The sequence below is a fragment of the Danio aesculapii genome, chromosome 8, assembly GCF_903798145.1.
Source record: "Danio aesculapii chromosome 8, fDanAes4.1, whole genome shotgun sequence".
NCBI classification, from domain to species: Eukaryota; Metazoa; Chordata; class Actinopteri; order Cypriniformes; family Danionidae; genus Danio; species Danio aesculapii.
Genome location: NC_079442.1, coordinates 27,418,636 through 27,437,224, shown reverse-complemented (window position 1 = coordinate 27,437,224; position 18,589 = coordinate 27,418,636). Strand labels below are relative to the sequence as shown.

Below are 18,589 nucleotides of genomic sequence, written 5' to 3'. Positions count from 1 at the left end.
TGTTTCAGAGGTCTACAGACAATTCCTTTGTCTTCATGCTTGGTTTGTGCTTTGACATGCAATGTCAACCCTGGGACCTTATATAGACTGGTGTATGCCTTTTTAAATCATGTCCAATCAACTGAATTTACCACAGGTGAACTACAATTAAGCTGCTGAAACATCTCAAGAATGATCAGTGGAAACAGAATGTACCTGAGCTCAATTTAGAGCTTCATGACAAAGGCTGTGAATACTTATGTACAAGTGATTTTTCAGGTTTTTTATTTTGAATAAATTTGCAACGATTTAAAAAAATCAATTTTCACATTGTCCTTATGGGGTATTGTGTGTAGAATTTTAAGGAAATAAATGAATTTAATCCATTTTGGAACAAGGCTGTAACATTAAAAAATGTGGAAAAAGTGAAGCGCGATGAATACTTTCCGGATGCACTGTATATACATTTCAAATTATATGTGTTTTTAAATAACTATTGTTTATTTTATATAAAGATTAATATTTGTTATTGTTTCAGTTTTTAATATTTTATGTTTTATGTTTATATTTTATGTTTAAAAAATGTTAATATTTTTAGTTTTTAATGTTTTTTTTTAGAAGTGACAAACAAGGCAATTGTAAAAACAAACGTAAAATGAAAGTTTCTAAAAAATATATATAAAGTATTAATCTAAACAACCAGATATTTGTGTATATCTATTTATATAATTTTTATTTTATAGAAAATATTTATTGGTTATTTAAAATTGCTAACAGAATAAAACATTTAAAATACAACAATTAAAATATATAATAAACATGAATCAATTAAAATATAAAGGTGTTTTTGTATTTTATGTATCACTGAGGCAGGACGTCCACTGGTGTTGTCACATGATGACGTTATTTACATCTGGCTCTTTCATTTTTCTCTTTGTAGAGTTAACAGAAGTGATGGACAATCTTGATGATTCCTTCACAGTCCCATAATGCACCTCTGCAGATTGGGCTCAGGCGAATCACAGGACAAAAGCAGTCGGAGTGATCAGGACTCCTGCGGCACAGGAGGGTGAAGTTCATCAAGGGCTTGAGAAAGAGCACCCTCCTGAAAACAGACAGCAAATCAAACCATAGAAGGTGATGATTTCAATGATTATCATTCATAAAAACCTCAGATTCCAGACCAACAGCGGAGAGGACTGGAGAGAGACACAGAGAGAGAAAAACTGTACAGGACATTTTTATACTTTTCTATCTTTTTCATCAAAGATCAAAGAAGAAAAAATCTCTAGTGATGTTTGTTTGAAGATTGTGTGGATATGTGTTTAAGTGGGTAGGATCGAAAAAAAAAACACTTTTCAAACCCATTCCAAGCCAAAACAGTCCCAAACGTTCCCAATCCAATCTTTAAATTGTGTTTATGCAACAAGCCACGCCCACTGACCAACCAGCTGAGAGTTTATGAAGAGAAGAGAAGGATTGGTCATTGTAAATGCAGCCCGAACACGGGATTGGTGGAAATTTCCAGAGACAGTGATTGTGATTGTAAAGATTTATGAAGAAGATGATGTGATTGAGCCGTAATGATTGTCAGTCAATGGATTGTTTTTTTAAAAAAACAGGTGACTTGATTGGAAGATTTTAGCTTGGTCTAAAGACATTTCTTCAGCAAACTCCAACAAACTTGAAGCTGATTTCTGCCACAGAATAAAAAAGGTAATTACAGCTGTAATTCTGGTTTATACTGTAGCAGTTGCCAGCAGAATATATTAATACATTTTAAGGTGTAAAAACTGGCGAGAAATGAAATGTGGATTGTTAGAAAATGTTTACTCCTAAAACTGTAATTCGCAGAAAAAATTCTGAATTGTTCATTTGGATCTTACAATTTCAAGTTATAATTAGGCAAATGCCAGAATATATTATCCAGTTTTAAGAAAAAAGCCATAATTACAAGAAAACTGGCTCTTGTGCATTTATATTTCTGAATTTAAAAAAAAAAATTGCAAGAATTATTTCTAAACGTAATAGTCAAAATTATGACAAAATGTGTAGACTTGCTGTTACAAAAAAGTTTTAGTTGGTTAATGGCGCAGTCTATTTCAGTTCTTCAAAATAGCAGCACACCAACAATGCACCCTTAACACACCTCCTTTATAGACCGGAACAGTCATGAGTCCAAAAAGTGTCACAAATAGATTTGCTATTTAAACAACATGGTGCAAAACGTGAAAATTAGGGTTGCGCTGGTCTGAAAATAGCAACAAATCACACCAAACACATCTTGCGCCTTATTGCGCGGAGTGTATGATAGGGCCCTATAATTTACATCTGATAATTGGCCTCAAATAAATTTTAAAAAGTCGCAATTGCATGAAAGCCTAAAACCCTGCATTTATAAGAAATAAAGTCACAGTACTGGGTTGCTAAACTCAATTCTGAACAAAATCACATTTCTACAAGTTTACAATTGTTTGTTCATGTTCTGCATCGTACAATTCTGTACATCGTACAATTCCAACATTTCCAGATTCCAGACATTTCCAGCAAAAAAGAAGTAAGAATATAAAATTAATTTTTTTAAATTACTTTTTCTTTAAAACCATGGCAGAAATCATCTTCAATATTCATGAGATGGCTGTCCAGATTCTGAAATATTTTCAGCCAGACCGCTCTAATGCTTTTACAATAACGAGCGTGTGTTGAAGTTTGCTAAAGCTCTGTTAAAAGACCTTTAATTGATTTGTGTAACCAGCCTTCAAGCATATTCAAGACTTCACAGCATAATAAAAAATCTTTCATATCCAGGCTTATCATAATTCAAATACTGCTTAAGGAAATCATTATCAAATCAGCTATTGAGGAGAAGCTATTTAATCCGTCTTTGATTTCCTCTTTCCTAGCATAAATATCAGTGATTACTGTTTCTGTGAAGAATTGAATATAAAGGAAGGCACATTGCGATATGAGCTAACAGTCATTAAGGTGAAATCAGTCAAAAATGTCCTGTTAAAAGAGAAATCATGCATCATCGTACCTTTTCTCTTTAGTTATTTACAGTATTATCATGAGTTTTGCCAAAAAGAGTGCCCTATGTCACCCGTTTATACCTCTTACCTGTCATAAAGTGCTCCAGACATTTTTCTATTTATGATTTTTATATTAATTTATTACTGCATAACTTTATCTTGTACAGACATTAAACTAATTTATTTTATTTATTAATATTTATCCTTTCTCCACCATAGCTGTTGCTGGAGTGTTTCTAAAGCAGTGCGAGTGAGAGTTTTTGTTTTTATATAAGAGCCAAGTCTCATCCGTTTCATATGTTTTATGTGTGAAATTTTTTTGTACATGTACCGTCCCCCTCCTCACAATGCATTCTGGGAAGAGTCAGAAAGAGAGAGCGGTGGAAGACAATGAACGGATGGCAGAGAGAAAAGGGGAATGTATAATGGCCCAACATGTTTATTATTGGACATGTTGGATCCCTTTTACTTATGGGGGTTTTCAGATTTAAAAAAAAAAAAAAAAAACAGCTACCAATGGGAGAAAATGACACCTGTTGGGCGTCAATAAAGGAGTTATTGCTACCACGCTTCTGTATGATCTTTGTTGTTGTTGTTCCTTTTTCGAATATTCAAGACAAACACTTCGGTTGTTTAAAAAAGATTGATTTAGTTCATCACATTACACAGATCAAATCAAATTACAACAAAATTGTAATTAGCTTTACAAAAAAGCTGCTTTAACAGTGGAAGGTTTTCACTAGTTTATTCAGTCTAACATGTCTCACTGACTGTACTTTTCCAAGCTACTATTGTCACATTCCTTAAAGGCACAGTTCATCCAAAAATCGAATCATCATCAGGAATTTTGTGTGCGGTGGCTGAGAGAGCTCTAGTCATTCATTCATTTACCTTCGGCTCAAGGTTGGTTTATACTTCTGCATCAAGCAAGCATACCTTGCGCGTAGCTGTGCATTTATCTTTCTGCATGCTGTTTGTGTTGCTCTGCAAAAACATTTCTGAAGCGCTAGCTGGCAGTAGGTTATGTTATGTTCCTCTGTGTCAAGTTTCCTCTGTGGGTGTTTTGTTTTTTTCTGAACGCTATCTTAATGTACAAGTAGCTCAAACTCGCTCATTCAGAAGCGGGAACTGGCGGCCATTGCGACGTGTAGTTACATTTTTTAGAGGTGCGCGTCAGACACAAGAGCTATGTGACCGCTCAAAGACTGCGCCGGACCATACACATGTGCTTGATGCAGAAGTATAAATCAGCCTTTAGTCCCTTTATTTATCAGTAGTCACCACAGCAGTATGAACCACCAACTTATCCAGAATATGTTTTATGCAGCGGATGCCCAAACCAGCGACCTTCCTGCTGTGAGGCGACAGTGCTAACCACTGAGCTGCCCCCGAGAGAGCTTAGACTTACAAAACATCATTGATTCGACAAAACACACACATGCGTATTCTCACAACACCTGCAAACACAGAAACACACTGCAAATAATGCAGATCACATTGGCAATGTGTTGAGAGATCCTAAAAAGTGACGAACTCAACTGCTTCCTGTTAAGAGTCAGCAGTGTTGTCAGAGGCCTGAGAGGTGAGTATTTTGTTGATTGCGGTTTCTTGTTGTTTGTATATTTTTAGTTACTCTTGCTAACATGACATTAAGTCTCATTTTACACTAATTGTGTAATTCGTAAGATTATTAGGACTGAACTATACATGTGCCGACATGTGTGTTGTCAAACTGATGAAGATGTTTTCTCAGTTTGTTGGTGTTTCTTTATTTTATTTATTTATTTATTTATTTATTCATTTGCAGAGCATTTGACCTCTCTCAGCCACCATCATTTCGCTCTCCTGACTGAATACATAAAGCACTGCAGAAGCTGGATTAAAGGTAATAATGTTGTAAATCATGTTTCCTGCACTCTAATCGTTTCTATAATTACCTTAATCTGTTGTCTGGAGGAATCAAACAATATATTAATTGTTTCTTTATGCATTTTTGCACTCTCAAGCTGCGTCCTAAATCTCATACTTCCATACTATATAGTATGCTAAAAGCAGTATGCGCGCCTGTACCCTGCCCTATTACTTTCAGTGAGATTCTCATGTGCACATCGGATGGAAGCTACACTATCCCACGGTACGCCAAGAGAGAATTTATGAATGGGAGTGAAGCGATGCAACTGACGCGGGAAGGTCACATGATGATGACAAAATGACGGATGTACAGTATGTCCGAGTTCCATTCATACTACTCACATTCACACTGTATAGAACGTACTTTTCTAACGGCCGAGTAGGACATATAAATTGAAATGCAGAACCTACTGAGTAGTAGTTGATTTCGGACACAGCCTCAAAGTGCTTGTAACCAAAACTCGGATTTCATGATTCAAGAACCACAGATTTAGCTACAATTCTTCCTTTAAGTACCACTAAACAAAGAAGTCACCTACATGTCCTAAGGGAGAGCAAATGAATAGCAGATGTTCATTTTTAGGTGAACTGTCACTTTAAGAAAGTTTTTTTAACACTCCAGAATAGACAGAGGACTCTCTATTCTGCAAACACTGTATACTAAGACACAAATGAACACCACTGAGCTAAATTTAACCAGTCCATCAGTAGGAAATCCACTTAAGAGAAGCACTTATTTTACCTGAAAAAAAACCTGCATAGAGTAAACAAGCTACAGTGAAGTGAATCAGAAGTTTAGTCCTGAAGACACTGTCCTTTGTGTGTGTGTGCGCGCGTGTGAGAGTGTACTGTTTACATAGCGACAAAGAGGTGCCTTGTGTGACCTTAATCTGCCATTGGTTTGATCCTGATTCTGACACACAAAAAAATAAATAAATACAGTTAGGAACATTAGGAATGTCACTTCAGTTCATTTCCAGTTCTCATCAAGCATGATTAGCAGGACTAAATATATGTGGCATTTGGAGCTGTTAGCACAAAACACACTGCTGCATTCACTTCTACAATATTACTCAAACATGATAACCAGTGCTCCATCTAAGGCTGCATCCCAAAAAAAAGTTCCTTTCTTGCTCAGGTAGTTATTTATAAATAAGCAATTACTGCACAACTGCTAAAAAAGCACAACTGTGTTGATTTACTGTCAATCGTCAATTTTCTACTGTGCCCTAAGAGGATAGTACATGGATGTCAAGGGGATTCCGGTTCAGTTTTAAATTAATTAAAATCACAAAAAGGCTTGTAACATGTAGGACAACAAGTTTATGTGCTCATAATTATATTTCAGTACAACAAAGGCATTGTCTAATTTGAAGACATCCTTGTTGACCAGAGCAAAGCTAACATTAGCATTAGCATTTGTTTCTTTTTACATTATCTGAATGCAATTGAGGAAGTTGCCAACCACTTTCAATGGATAGTAGCTAACCTTGCTTTCCAAATGTCACAAAACTTGTCATCAAAGTATGTCCAAATCCAAATTCTGCTGACTAGGGAATTAGCTTCTGAACAGATTTTGAAGGCAACATAGGTGTCTATCCCACAATTCTGTGCATTCACATGGCATCCATGGCATCTCATAGCACCCCTCAGGCATTATTTTTGTGTGTGTAAATGTACATTTTCGATTAACATTTTCCACTTTTTATGGCTTTTCCAGCAAGAAGTAAGCAAATATTCCCTTATTAATACCAAAAACTAACCCTATTTAGTTATGCTGCCTTAAAGGTCAACAAGTAAACAGCCTAAGATTTTGGATGCAGCCCTTGTCATACTGATATTTCTTGAAAAACTACAGCTAATCAAGGAATTTCTTAAGCCATTAAATGGTCTTTAAATACATTGCTGGGTAGGCATGAACCACCTTTCACCTTTATCAAAAAATGAAAATTCTGTTATAATTTACTCACCCTTCACTTGTGTCCAACACTTACTTTCTTCTGCAGAACTCAAAAATTAAATAAATAAAACAATTTGACAGTTTATTAAATGAAAATCAGAGGGATCCAAAACTACACCGGACTCCACTTTTTCATTGCATGGCCAAAATAAACGTTAAGGCATTTTTCTTAATACATGTTCCACAGATGAAAGAAAGCTGTACAGCGACATAAGTGGGGAATAAATTATGAACTTTTATTTTTAGAGCTAATGGTCGCTATGAATATATATAGTTGATGTGAAAGAGTTAGTAAGTGAGGAATAACTGATGATGGGCCTCTGAATTGTTACTAATGCACACCCAATGTGGTGATGCTCGGGTGTGCATTTATTTCTAATAATTCAACAGAACGGTGTCAATAATTCTGCTTATTTGATTAGCACACCTAAAGACACAGGTCAGATGTTGTTTTTCCAAGACATTTGTCAGGTTTTTGTCCTCAGACTGCTCCTGTGTGTAGTAGATTCTTACTTCGCAAGCCCTGTGCTTTGTTTTGGTGATTTTTGACAGTTGTAGCCTGTGAAATAAATAAAATCATTGAATCAAATAATTTGTCACACCTTAGAACAGAACCGCGGCCCTAAGAGTTTGGTTCCAACCTTGCTTCAACAAAATTACCTGTAGGTTTCAAACAAGCCTAAAGGACGTTAAAGTCTAGATCGTATACGCGGCCGACCGGAAGTGCAATAGGCACATTAATATAGCATTTTTTTTATGACACTGTATAACAATAAATAATATTTTACAGTACTGTGACGGTTGGGTTTAGGGTTGGGGGTAGGCATTTAAAAAATACAATTTATTGGATAATTTAATAGATATCATGAATAATACTTGGTACAACTACTGTTTTTACCTTACTGTGATGGTTGGGTTTAGGGTTGGGGTGGGTGTACACGTTAATAAAATACAATAAATAGGAAATTTAATAAATAATATAAATTATTCTTGTTAACTTCCGGCCACAACCATATCCGACATAGCAACAACCCTGAAGGACTCAATACACTAATTTCATGTGGCCGCCATTTTAAAAAATGTGAGAGGCTGTGGTGGGAAGAAACCCGGAAGTATAGGATAAGGACTGTAAATATTGCAACAAACCTCCAGCTGTTGCTGTGATTTCAAAGTGCAGATGTGGTGTAAACATCACTTTGATATTATTCAGTTAAGTTTAATTTTAACCAATTAAAAGAATATTAGGCATCAAACTAAATAAATAAAGTGTCCTCCTAGGCTTCAGTTCTTGGCAACAGGAAAGCACTGTTGGAGCTTCCCTGCCACAGCCTATGTTACCTGGTGAGCGATTAAAAAAATGCAGTCCTGTGTAAAAAGTTTGGAGTGCACCCTTGTGTTGTCTGTAATACTGTTGCCACGATACTGACATTTTCAAAAATGTTCATTCCCCGCTAACATTTAAACGCGTTCATAAACACAGCTGATTTGCCATTGTGTTCATCAGTGCTCAACAGAAATGACTGTGATTGGCTGTGAAGGTCATCAGTTCACCACTCTTCACCGAGTGCAAACGCAGATGCATGGACATTGGAGTGTTTTAAAGCCATGAAGATCAGTCGATTCATCAGAAGAACGGTCAATCACAGTGATTTCTGTTGAGCACTGGTGAATACTATGGCAAATCAGTGGTTTTTAAGAACGCGCTCAACAGTGCTTAAATGCAGTATAGTGAAAAGTCTAATATAGTGAAAGAATGAGTTCATTAATTTGAGTTTGATAAATGGCATCTAAAACGTGTTTGGGGAAGAAAATGTTAGCTAACTAGAGCCATTTCCCTTAACTTAGCTGAAAATTAGGTCTGATATCACTTTTTATTTCACTATCCATTCAGAACGGACCTTCGGGTCACTCGGAAAGCAGTGAAATTATAAATTTGTGTCACTTTCTCTTCATTGATATTAAGCCAGGTACACAACAATTCGCCATCACAAGTGCCATTCCTGTGTGACTTCAGGTGATATTACTAGGTTTCTTCCCACAGAAGCCTCGCTTTTGCTTTTAAAATGGCCACCGTGTGAAATCAGTCTATTAGTACCATCAGGTGTGTTTAATTAGAGTTGGAACTACTCTGTGTAAAGGTGCGGTCACACTTGACTTTTCCTTCCATAGACTTCCATTCATACGCACGCGAATGCGTCAGACCGGAAACGCGGGGTCATGCGTCAAGTTTCGCAGGTTGCTGCGGTGCAATGTTCAAGCTTGGTGAATTCTAACCTAATAAATCGTATCACTTGACTGCGTGAGACCAATCGAGGATCAAAACACGACCTCTCTGGGCAGAAATGTAAAACATGGAGCAATCTCTGGCTTTTTTTAATGTCTAATAAGCTTGTTTAATCCCGCCCCTTTTCGCAGCGCCGCACGACAGAATTTTGCACACACAAAGCCCGGTGTGACCGTAGCTTAAAACTGCGGCCCTCCAGAAACTGAGTTCGACACCCTTGCCTTAGAAGGATCATCAGCCAATCATAATCAAGCATTCGACAGCCCCTGTAGTATAAAAAGAAATGAGATTCATATCGACGGCTATTGAATCAAAGCCTGGTTTGCGTGAACTCCCCTTCAAAAATAAAGTCTTGTAAATAGACAGCATTAATTAAATAAAAAAGATAACTTTCAAAAAGAAAGTAAACATATCTAAGACGCTGTAAACATCTGAAACTCATGACCGTGGGTGTTCTTCGTTATCATCGCTGTCGCTACTGGAAGGCGAATGACCCGCGCCGATCTTGCGGAGTTTGGCTTGGTAATATCTCTTCTTGGCTCGAGCCGCCTTCTCCTTCTGTTTGACCGCTTTCCTCTTCTCCTCCCACACACACTGCTGCAGCAGTAACAGGCTCATGGTCTGCTGGTGCTCCTGCTCAAACAGCTCCTGTCGACGTGCTTCCCATTTAGAGTCTGAGGTAAAGTCCACCGGCGGGAACGAATTCTCCACTGATCCGCGCGCCACCGCAGGCTCTCTGTGTACCGAATCAAAGTTTGCAGCCCTCGTCCCTGATCCCTGGCCTGGGGTGCTTCCTGCATGGGTTGAGTAGATGAAGGAGGGACGTCTGGATCTGGAGGAGACTGAATGCGAGTGAAGAGGAGAGGAGGAAGAGCCCGGAGGAATCCCAGAGTTGACAGGTGGGTGAGAAGGAGAAGATAAGCCAAGCTCAATGGCCAAGTTCTCCTTACTGTCTACTTCCTGTTAAAAGTTAACGTTTAATATTATTGTAATTGTTTTATATTAACGGAATAAGTAAACCTTATTAATATAACACGCATGCATTCATTGTACATTGAATAAAGCAATAAATGTGCAGATTATTCATATGCATCTTTATATAATAAATAGCCTACTATTTATAATAATTTATAAATGTATGAGGTGACAAAGTAGGGCTAAAAAGCAAGGTTTTAATGTAAAAGTGAGGTTGTTATAATTTTCACTTTTAGAAAGAAATTGGTCAGGGAGGGGGGGGGGGGGGGGTGTACGGTTGCAACATGGGGCAGTTGCAACAAGACTTATTCCTCCATCCATGAATGAGCTACAGTGATGATATTCATACTACATATTCTCAGTTAGAAATCAGCCATATGTAGGGCCAGACGGAATCTGTGGACGTTTTTTGCTATTTCTGCTGAGAATTTTGGTAAAAATCTGCGGAATTATTTTGGCAGTATCATAACTAAAACCTTAATATGTGAAATAAAAATTTATATCTTTTTAACGTTTATTTAATGTTTAAAATGCAAATCCAATTAGATTCAGTTTATTTGGTGAACAAAGCAAGTGTCTCATATAATCTATCTACTAAAAGACAACAAATATTCCTAAAGATTCCAAAGATTCCTAAACCTTTAAAAGAGATTTGATATTACAAAGCTTTACAGTACTACTTTAGGCCTACTATATATAATATAATATAATATAATATAATATAATATAATATAATATAATATAATATAATATACTATAATATATATTTTTTAAAGTTGGTTTCGTTAAAAAATTTGGTAATTATCTCTAATCTATAGACTTTTTATGTTTTTGAAATATGTCTCTTGTTCTCACCAAGACTGCATTGATTTGATAAAAATGTGATCAATTTAATGCATACTTGTTCAATAAAAATTCATTTATTCAACAAATATTGCACTTGTTCCAAACATTTGAATGGTAGTTTTAGACAATTGTATACTTTTCTAACTAGTGTTAAACCACATTAACTGTGTTTATTGCATGTCAAATGTTGACCTGGTAGGACTTTATAATATACAGTGTTATGTAAAGCTCTAGAGAATATATACTAGAAATATAGATTATATTATATAGTGAATAATTTTGACAGAATAAAAAAGGTCATACAAAATGCATCTTATTTAGTACTGTAAGAACCAAAGATTCCCAAACATTTACAGGGGGTTGTTTTATTCATTTAAACATTTTTTTTTCTGTTTTACGGACTGTATGTATATGTATAACATATTTATATATAAAATACCATGCTCATTTCAGTACTAAATAATAAATAATGTTCATTTAGTATGATCTCTCTTATTTTATCAAAAATATTCACATTATCCCAAATGTTCACATTACACTGTACATCACACATTTAAACACAACCAACCATACTCTCCACACTTTACATAATCAATCATACGTTCTGTAATAAAATCAGCAAAATAAAAGAAAACATTTAGCTTAAAAGGTGTTTCAGAAACCATTTGAAGGCTGATTTGAGTCTTACATCATTTTGACTGTGGTCAGCATCTTCATGCTCGCTCCCATTAGTGCCTGAAAGCCCCATCACTATGAGAAAGACAGAATGACTCAATTAATCTCCTCGCCTGTATAATTGCACAGTTGACAGCTGGGAAGAGTGGTAGTATTTCATCCGCTTAGGAAGATGACATGACTATTAATTACCTGCTCCAGGTGAGCCGCCTCTAACGGAGGCATAACTGCTGTCTCCATCCACCTCCTCCAGACAGGAGATCAGGTTCGGTACGAGGGTGATCACTTCTCTCTGCACCTGAAAACAACCACACTTTAGAACACTAGAATTTCAAAACCAAATGGCTGCAAACATACCCTTACCAAAAAGAAGTATACTTCAAGTCAATTTTATTTAATACACTTAAAGGTCCCGTGAAATTAACATCCATTTTTTAGATGTTCTATAACCTAGTGTGCTCAAAGTCACAAAATTCACATTTAGAAGATATAAACATCCAAAGCTTGCAGTTCCTCATGTTTGCCTAAATAGATCAACGATTTTTTGATGTCACCTCATACTTCAGTTTCTCATCAAATCTTCTGACCAATCAAATGCTCTCTAGTATCTGACATGCCCCACCCTCTTCAAGAAGCTTTTCATTTGCCCTTTCATTTGATGCACTTGAGCTCAGCTACTCAACCAAGTGAAGTTTAATATTAAACTAACTTTGAGAGGGGCTCATGATTGACCCAGCTGGTCCACATTATCCTCATTTCCTTTCTACAACTATTTTCATCTGGAAGAACCCCCCCTTCCTCCACCTTTATCCAAAATGGGTGGCACGGCGGCCCAATGAATAGCACTGTTGCCTAACAGCAAGGATACCACTGGCTCTGGGTCCTCGCCGGGCCATCTGGTATTTCTGTGTGGACTTTGCATGTTCTCCCCGTGTCCGCATGGGTTTCCCCCGCGTTCCCTGGTTTCCTTCCACCGTGCAAATATGCTCTATATTATAGACAAAATTGGCCTAAGTCTCCTTTCCTAAATGTCTAAGGAAGTTCACCTTAGCCTCAGCAGCAGGGGAGTTCCGAGATCTACCTGAGCTCAATCTCCCCTCGCCCTGCGAAAGGGAGGGAGCCCTGGGCCCGAGGATCCCCTGAGCTCAGGGCTCTCTCCCGGGACAGCAAGCCAAGCAAGCTATTTATAAATCATGAGCTAATTGTGATTTCTTGAAATGCTATTAGCTGTTTTTTAACAGGGAGGGCTACTATACGTTCCTCCCCATCTTCATGTTTCAGCTGAGATTACATCAAATTTCGAATTAAAAAAATGCACATTTTGAAGCACTTCACTGGACCTTTAAGTAATGCAAAAGCACATTTTAAGTATACTTTACGTATCATCATCTATGTACTAGTGTACTTGAATATCTTATGGTATACTACTAGTATTCAATTATGAATTCTGCACTGCTTGCTTGCAGTTTTTACATTTTTGGTGCGTTAATCTAGTTAATAATATCATTCAGAAGGTCATGATACGCACTCATTAAATAATTACTTTATATAGCTTTATTTTACACTCTTGGGATACAAAACACAGACGTTTCAGCACAATGCCTTCCTCAGTGCGTGACACAATCTTCACACTCCACCTTTTTATTCCACATTACGTCATTAGTTAAAAATTTTCGTTTCAATGTACTGTAGTTAACCACAAAAGAAATATTTCCTTCACCTTTACCATTGTACAGGAAAGTAACATATCAATTATCATAATTCATTATTCATATCTTCGTCAATACAATGACATTCCAACAGTCCAAAACATTGCAAAATACATTTTTATTGTATTATTTGTTTTGTTATATATTTAAAACTACTTTGCAGTACAAATGAAAAATGTCATTGTAGACTAGTAGTCTTCAACTTGGTGTAGTACTGTTACACTTATTGTACACTTAAAAAGTATATTTTCATACTGTATACGAAAACTGGGCCAAATTAGTCCCAAGTGGTATTCAAGTAGTGTACTTACAAGTATACTACGTAGGTGTTAATAGGTGAAGTAGACTTAAAATACTTCTGCATTACTTAAATGAATAGTTCACCAAAAAATGAATATTCTGCCATCATGTAGTCACCATGTACTTGTTTCAAACCTTCATAAGTTTCTTTAGTCTGTTGGCCAAAAAAGAAGATATTTTGAACAAAGTTGAAACCTGTAACCACTTTCAACCACCTGTAACAAAATAGTCAATAGTTACAGGTTTCCATCATTTTTCAAAATATCTTCTTTTCTGTTAAACAGACAAAAATCATAAAGGTTTGAAACCAGTAAAGGGTGACTAAATGATGACAGAATTTGTATTTTTGGGTGAACTATCCCTTTAAGTATACATAATGAAACTTGCATTTTACAGATATATACAAACAAACAAACAAACGAAAACATGTATAGAGAAAGAAATATACCTTTATTTAAATTTTTCCTTAATAAAAAAAAAATTAAGTGCAGAATATTAAAAAATATATATTTTTACAATTACTAAAAACATTAAATAAAATAATAAAAAATATAATTTTTTTAAATAAACATAAAAAATATGGATTTCCCACTGTTTATAACGTTTTCTCTTCTTTCTTATTAAGTCCAAAGATTATAAGCATACATTTATGAAATGTGCTTTAGTCTTTTACTAAAATAAAAATAAAAAAGTCTTATACACAAGACATACTGACATCTTTTTACATATCGAGTCCAGGCAAGGGCCGGTATAAGAGACTGACGATATGATAACCGTGATATTTTTACCCAAAGTTTCACTGTACCACGGTATTGGGATTACTGCTGTAAAATATGCTCTTTTTAAATGTCTGGGTAAAAACTATTTTCACCTTTGAACACAATACATTTTATTTTAAGAAACATTTATAATATTTCGTTACGGTAAACATGTCAGGCTAAGTCATTCAAATAAATCAATTACTTCTGCTGTCTTCATTAGTTTCAAAAACACAGATTTCTTTACCATTTAAAAACACATCTTTGGAGATCTTTTCTGCTGGAGATACTGTTGTCCAAAAAAACTAAATAAAAACATAAATAAAAAAATCTTACACATACCTTGGGAACGGTATAACAAAAAAATTTGGCAGTTTTAAAACCTTGACTTTTCCAAACCGCGGTATACCTTGAGAACGGTTATCGTCCCATGCCTAATCGAGTCCACACCGTTATAAAGATACATTGAACGTTCTGATAATATCATGCATCCCTAATCTGAATTAGAGAATTTACCTGAGTGAGGGCAGACACTGGGAGCCCAGCAGCCTGCTGCTCCTGTCGCTTCTGCAGGGCTACACGACACTCGACCTTCAGTCTTTTCCACAGTGTCTTCAGAGAGCCGATGCTGCTGGGCGGTCGACTCGGGAATGCCGCATTGAAGGCCTGAGCCAGCTCTGCCCACACAGCGTTCCGGTGCACAGTAGTGTTGGTGTCTTTCCGAAAGTCCTGGACTGTGTCTACCACAGCATGGATTCTCCGAAGCAGAAACAGCTTCTGCTCCAGGGTGAAGTTTGGCATGCGGTACGTCATGGTGGTCAACATGAGTCACTAGGTTTTATTGAGGTATTAGGAGTTGCTTCATTTATAGAAACTCTAGAAAAGGTGTCGCTATGTTTATCTTCAACAGAACAGTCTTGGTTAAAGACATCTAGTGGTATTTGTATGCTTTTTCTTAGGTAACATTTGTTGTGTCACAGTGTATGTTTTTACAGTCCAGCATTGCAGGAAGGTGAGGTCAGTTTATGTGCAATTCAAGAGTTTCAGCTGCAGTGATATGGTAAACTCTGGATGCCACAGGTAAAAGGGGGATTTTGAGGTCACTTGATCATGGGTGCTGAATAAAAATGTATCCGGGGTCCACCTGATGGGCAAAGGGTCACCAGGCACACATGGGAAGTCTGTAGTTGAGTATAAAGACGGCAAATAAAGTTTAGCATTTGTTTAGCATACCATGATATTGTTATTAAAAAATGTAAGACAATTATGGAAGGTGATCAGGGCCAAAATCTTTCAATGAAACACATGAAATTGAATGGTGCAAACACAGATTGACCATGTTAAGGTGGCAAATCTGAATGCTTTTTTTAGTACACGTAGACATGCAGAGTTTGATATGTGTACTTATGCACTATTCTACACAAGTTGTGTAGGCCTATTTACATTAAAATTCCCAAAATAAAGAGAAGCGCACATTAAATACCTAGAGTATGCATTTATCTGAGCAAAAACAAAGCGTAGAAAGTTAAACACTTATAAGTGATTTATTTAGTGGAGGAAGCAGCATTTTGGACTCTTATGTTGAATGACATAATAACTTTATAAAGTTAATACCAGGCATGCCTGGTTTACTGAAGTGTCTAAATGCAAAATATACACATTGCTTCATTTGGCACTCAACATTTGTTGAGACGACAATTTTTATGAAGGATGATGTTCATCAATGTCTGGTGTTTGCATACTATAATGCCAGTATACTATTACAATATCCTTTACAAACAAAATATCTGATTGATTTGCATATATACTGAATCCAACCCAATCAGATCAACTTTTATAGCAACAAATAATCAAATATGTAAGTAAAAACAAACACTTGAACATACATCGGCATGATGACAACCATCTTCCTTAAAAATTTAATATTTAGTGCACATTCATTCGTTTATATAAAGGATAGATTTATGACCTATACTGCAGCCGTCCACCAGGGGGCACTCAAACTGTTTTGGCTTCAATTTTTACACGTGTGGTGCACTTGGTTGACAGTTAAACTGCATACTGACACAATCAAATTTCACACGTTTTGTGTCAATACTTGCCATTACAACATTTTTTTTTTTGCTATTAGTTACAGCTATGTTTGAGGTTGCATTATTGATTAGTGGTCATTTACAAAATGCAAGTCAACAGACTCAAACAAAGATATATACAGGCAAAACTAAATTAATGTGTTGTTCCTGAACACACTCTGAAGGCCTAAGAAAAAATGGATCTGTCTGTCCATGAAACCTTATTTACAGACATGTGACAAGATTTGTAAACGCATCCGGGACCGTTTGGTGAGCCTGTGGAGCAATGTCGTAAAAAATAGTTGATCTGTAATAATTTATTTACACAGACGGATGAATTAAATAAGTCCCTACTAGGCATAGGCTGGTATAAGATTCTGATGGTATGATAACCTTGGAAAAAATATCATGGTTTCACGGTATTGTGTTTACCACTTTAAAATATGTATAAATAAAACAACCTTTTTTCCCTATTGAACACTATACATTTTATTTTAAGAAACATTTCAGTATTTTGGAAAAGTAAACACATCAGGCTGCATAATAAAAATCTTCATTAGTTGTATTAGAGTTATAGTTATTCATTAGTATAATGCATCTTTGGATATCTAGCTTTTCTTTGGATATAAAGTAAGTCTCTGCACTGTTCAGGTCTAAGCATGCTTGGATGTTGTTTTATAATGCGATTTGTTTCTCATATATTTCCTGAATCATAGGCTGACCAGTAGGTTTTGATGTGGAGGCTCCATTTTTTTCTGGAGATACTGCTGCCCTAAAAAACTAAATTAAATAGTCATAAAAAAAAAACACGTTAAAAATCGTACAAATACCTCAGGAACGGTATAAAAGAAAATTATAGCGGTTTTAAACCATGACTTTTCCAAACCACGATAAACCTTGAAACCGGTTATCGCCCCGTGCCTAGTCACTTTGCAATTGGATGGCCTTGGACAGGGGTGTACAAACTCTGTCCTGGAGGGTCAGTGTCCTGACTTTAGCTCCAACTTGCTTCAACACACCTGTTTTCACCAATTTCTAGTATATCTAGCAAGAGCTTGATCAGCTGGTTTAGGGTTGTTTGAGTTGGAGCTAATTTTGACGGCAGAGTTTGGAGAGCCCTGGCCTTGGATTTTCAGTAAATTGTCATTTTTAAATAATATCCCTTTGAGATTTTTTATGTAATTTCTACATACATTGTAAACGTTTACATTAATTTTCAGTTCATTAAATTAAATTGACATAAAGGTAATTTTTGCAATAAACATACTAGATATTCACATAACTACATCTCTTGGCAGAACATTTTTTTGGATTTTTGCACCAAACTCTGTGTTGCTACAAATGTATGTACAAAGTATTCTAGTAGTTGCTTTAACCCAAGTTTTTAAGCCCAAATCTTTGCTCGGCTCGCTACGATTCAGTTCGGTTCAGGGAGGAATCGTTCGATTTTGTGAACCAGCTCAACCGATTCATTTCAACGGTCAGACTCAAAAGAACAATTCGCTCAGGATGAATCGCATCGTAATCAAAGAACGAACAAAGAAAAGAAAAAAAACAAGCATTTAAATCCAGGTCTCGCCAAGTCTTACAGGTGCAGGTGGAGCATTTTTATTATTATGGTAATTATTGTTATTACTACATGTATCCGCTCGTCATGCTAGCCACGGCGCTAAACCTGAGCAACGCACTAGAAGTGAACCCGAGCTGCGGTTTAAGACTATCCCGAGACCACTGTTCTTAATTAGGATATTGTGCATTTACACACACACAGCGTATGACAACTGATATTATATTATTCATATTGACATTACTTACATGCAATCATCAGGCTGTCGATTGTATCCCGCAAATATTACACTTTGTCCCCACCCCCTGGGTTTAAGCGGTCCATAAGAAATTTAAACAACAGACCGGAGACACATGCGCAAAATGACGCTCAGGGCGTAAAAAAAGGCAATTCACTGATTTGTGCATTTCATATGATTTGTATACCATTCTCATGAGATCTGCTCAATACATATGGTTTGTGCATCTGGCAAATTGCACAAATCTACGCGTTTTCACAGTGGAAAGCGTAGGACTGGTTTCAGC

At 36.3% G+C, this 18,589-nt stretch overlaps 2 protein-coding genes across 2 annotated transcripts in view; one reads left to right on the top strand and one right to left on the bottom strand.

Annotated features, from left to right (window-relative positions):
• Positions 1-3,554, top strand: part of celsr3 (cadherin, EGF LAG seven-pass G-type receptor 3) — an 86,813-nt gene extending 83,259 nt beyond the window's left edge. The window contains 1 exon segment of the mRNA XM_056463538.1: positions 920-3,554. Coding sequence (XP_056319513.1) covers positions 920-947 — 28 coding nt within the window. The 3' untranslated portion in view covers positions 948-3,554.
• On the bottom strand, positions 3,526-18,402 carry LOC130233482 (fibrinogen silencer-binding protein). The gene is made up of 5 exons (XM_056463537.1): positions 18,314-18,402; positions 14,943-15,607; positions 11,852-11,957; positions 11,673-11,734; positions 3,526-10,123 (listed from the first exon to the last, which is right to left on the bottom strand). Exons 2-5 carry the CDS (start codon positions 15,249-15,251, stop codon positions 9,602-9,604), a joined length of 999 nt encoding a protein of 332 aa, XP_056319512.1. The 5' UTR covers positions 15,252-15,607; positions 18,314-18,402; the 3' UTR covers positions 3,526-9,601.
• Between the last annotated feature and the right edge of the window lie 187 nt (positions 18,403-18,589).

What these genes read in the sequence shown, in the direction of transcription:
- LOC130233482 (XM_056463537.1), bottom strand. Translation starts at nt 15,251, where the DNA reads ATGTTGACCACCATGACGTACCGCATGCCAAACTTCACCCTGGAGCAG. An exon ending in AGGCGGCTCACCTGGAGCAG is followed by an intron (nt 11,735 to 11,851) that starts GTAATTAATAGT and finishes TCTTTCTCATAG; the next exon opens with TGATGGGGCTTTCAGGCACT. An exon ending in CTGACCACAGTCAAAATGAT is followed by an intron (nt 10,124 to 11,672) that starts GTAAGACTCAAA and finishes AACTTTTAACAG; the next exon opens with GAAGTAGACAGTAAGGAGAA.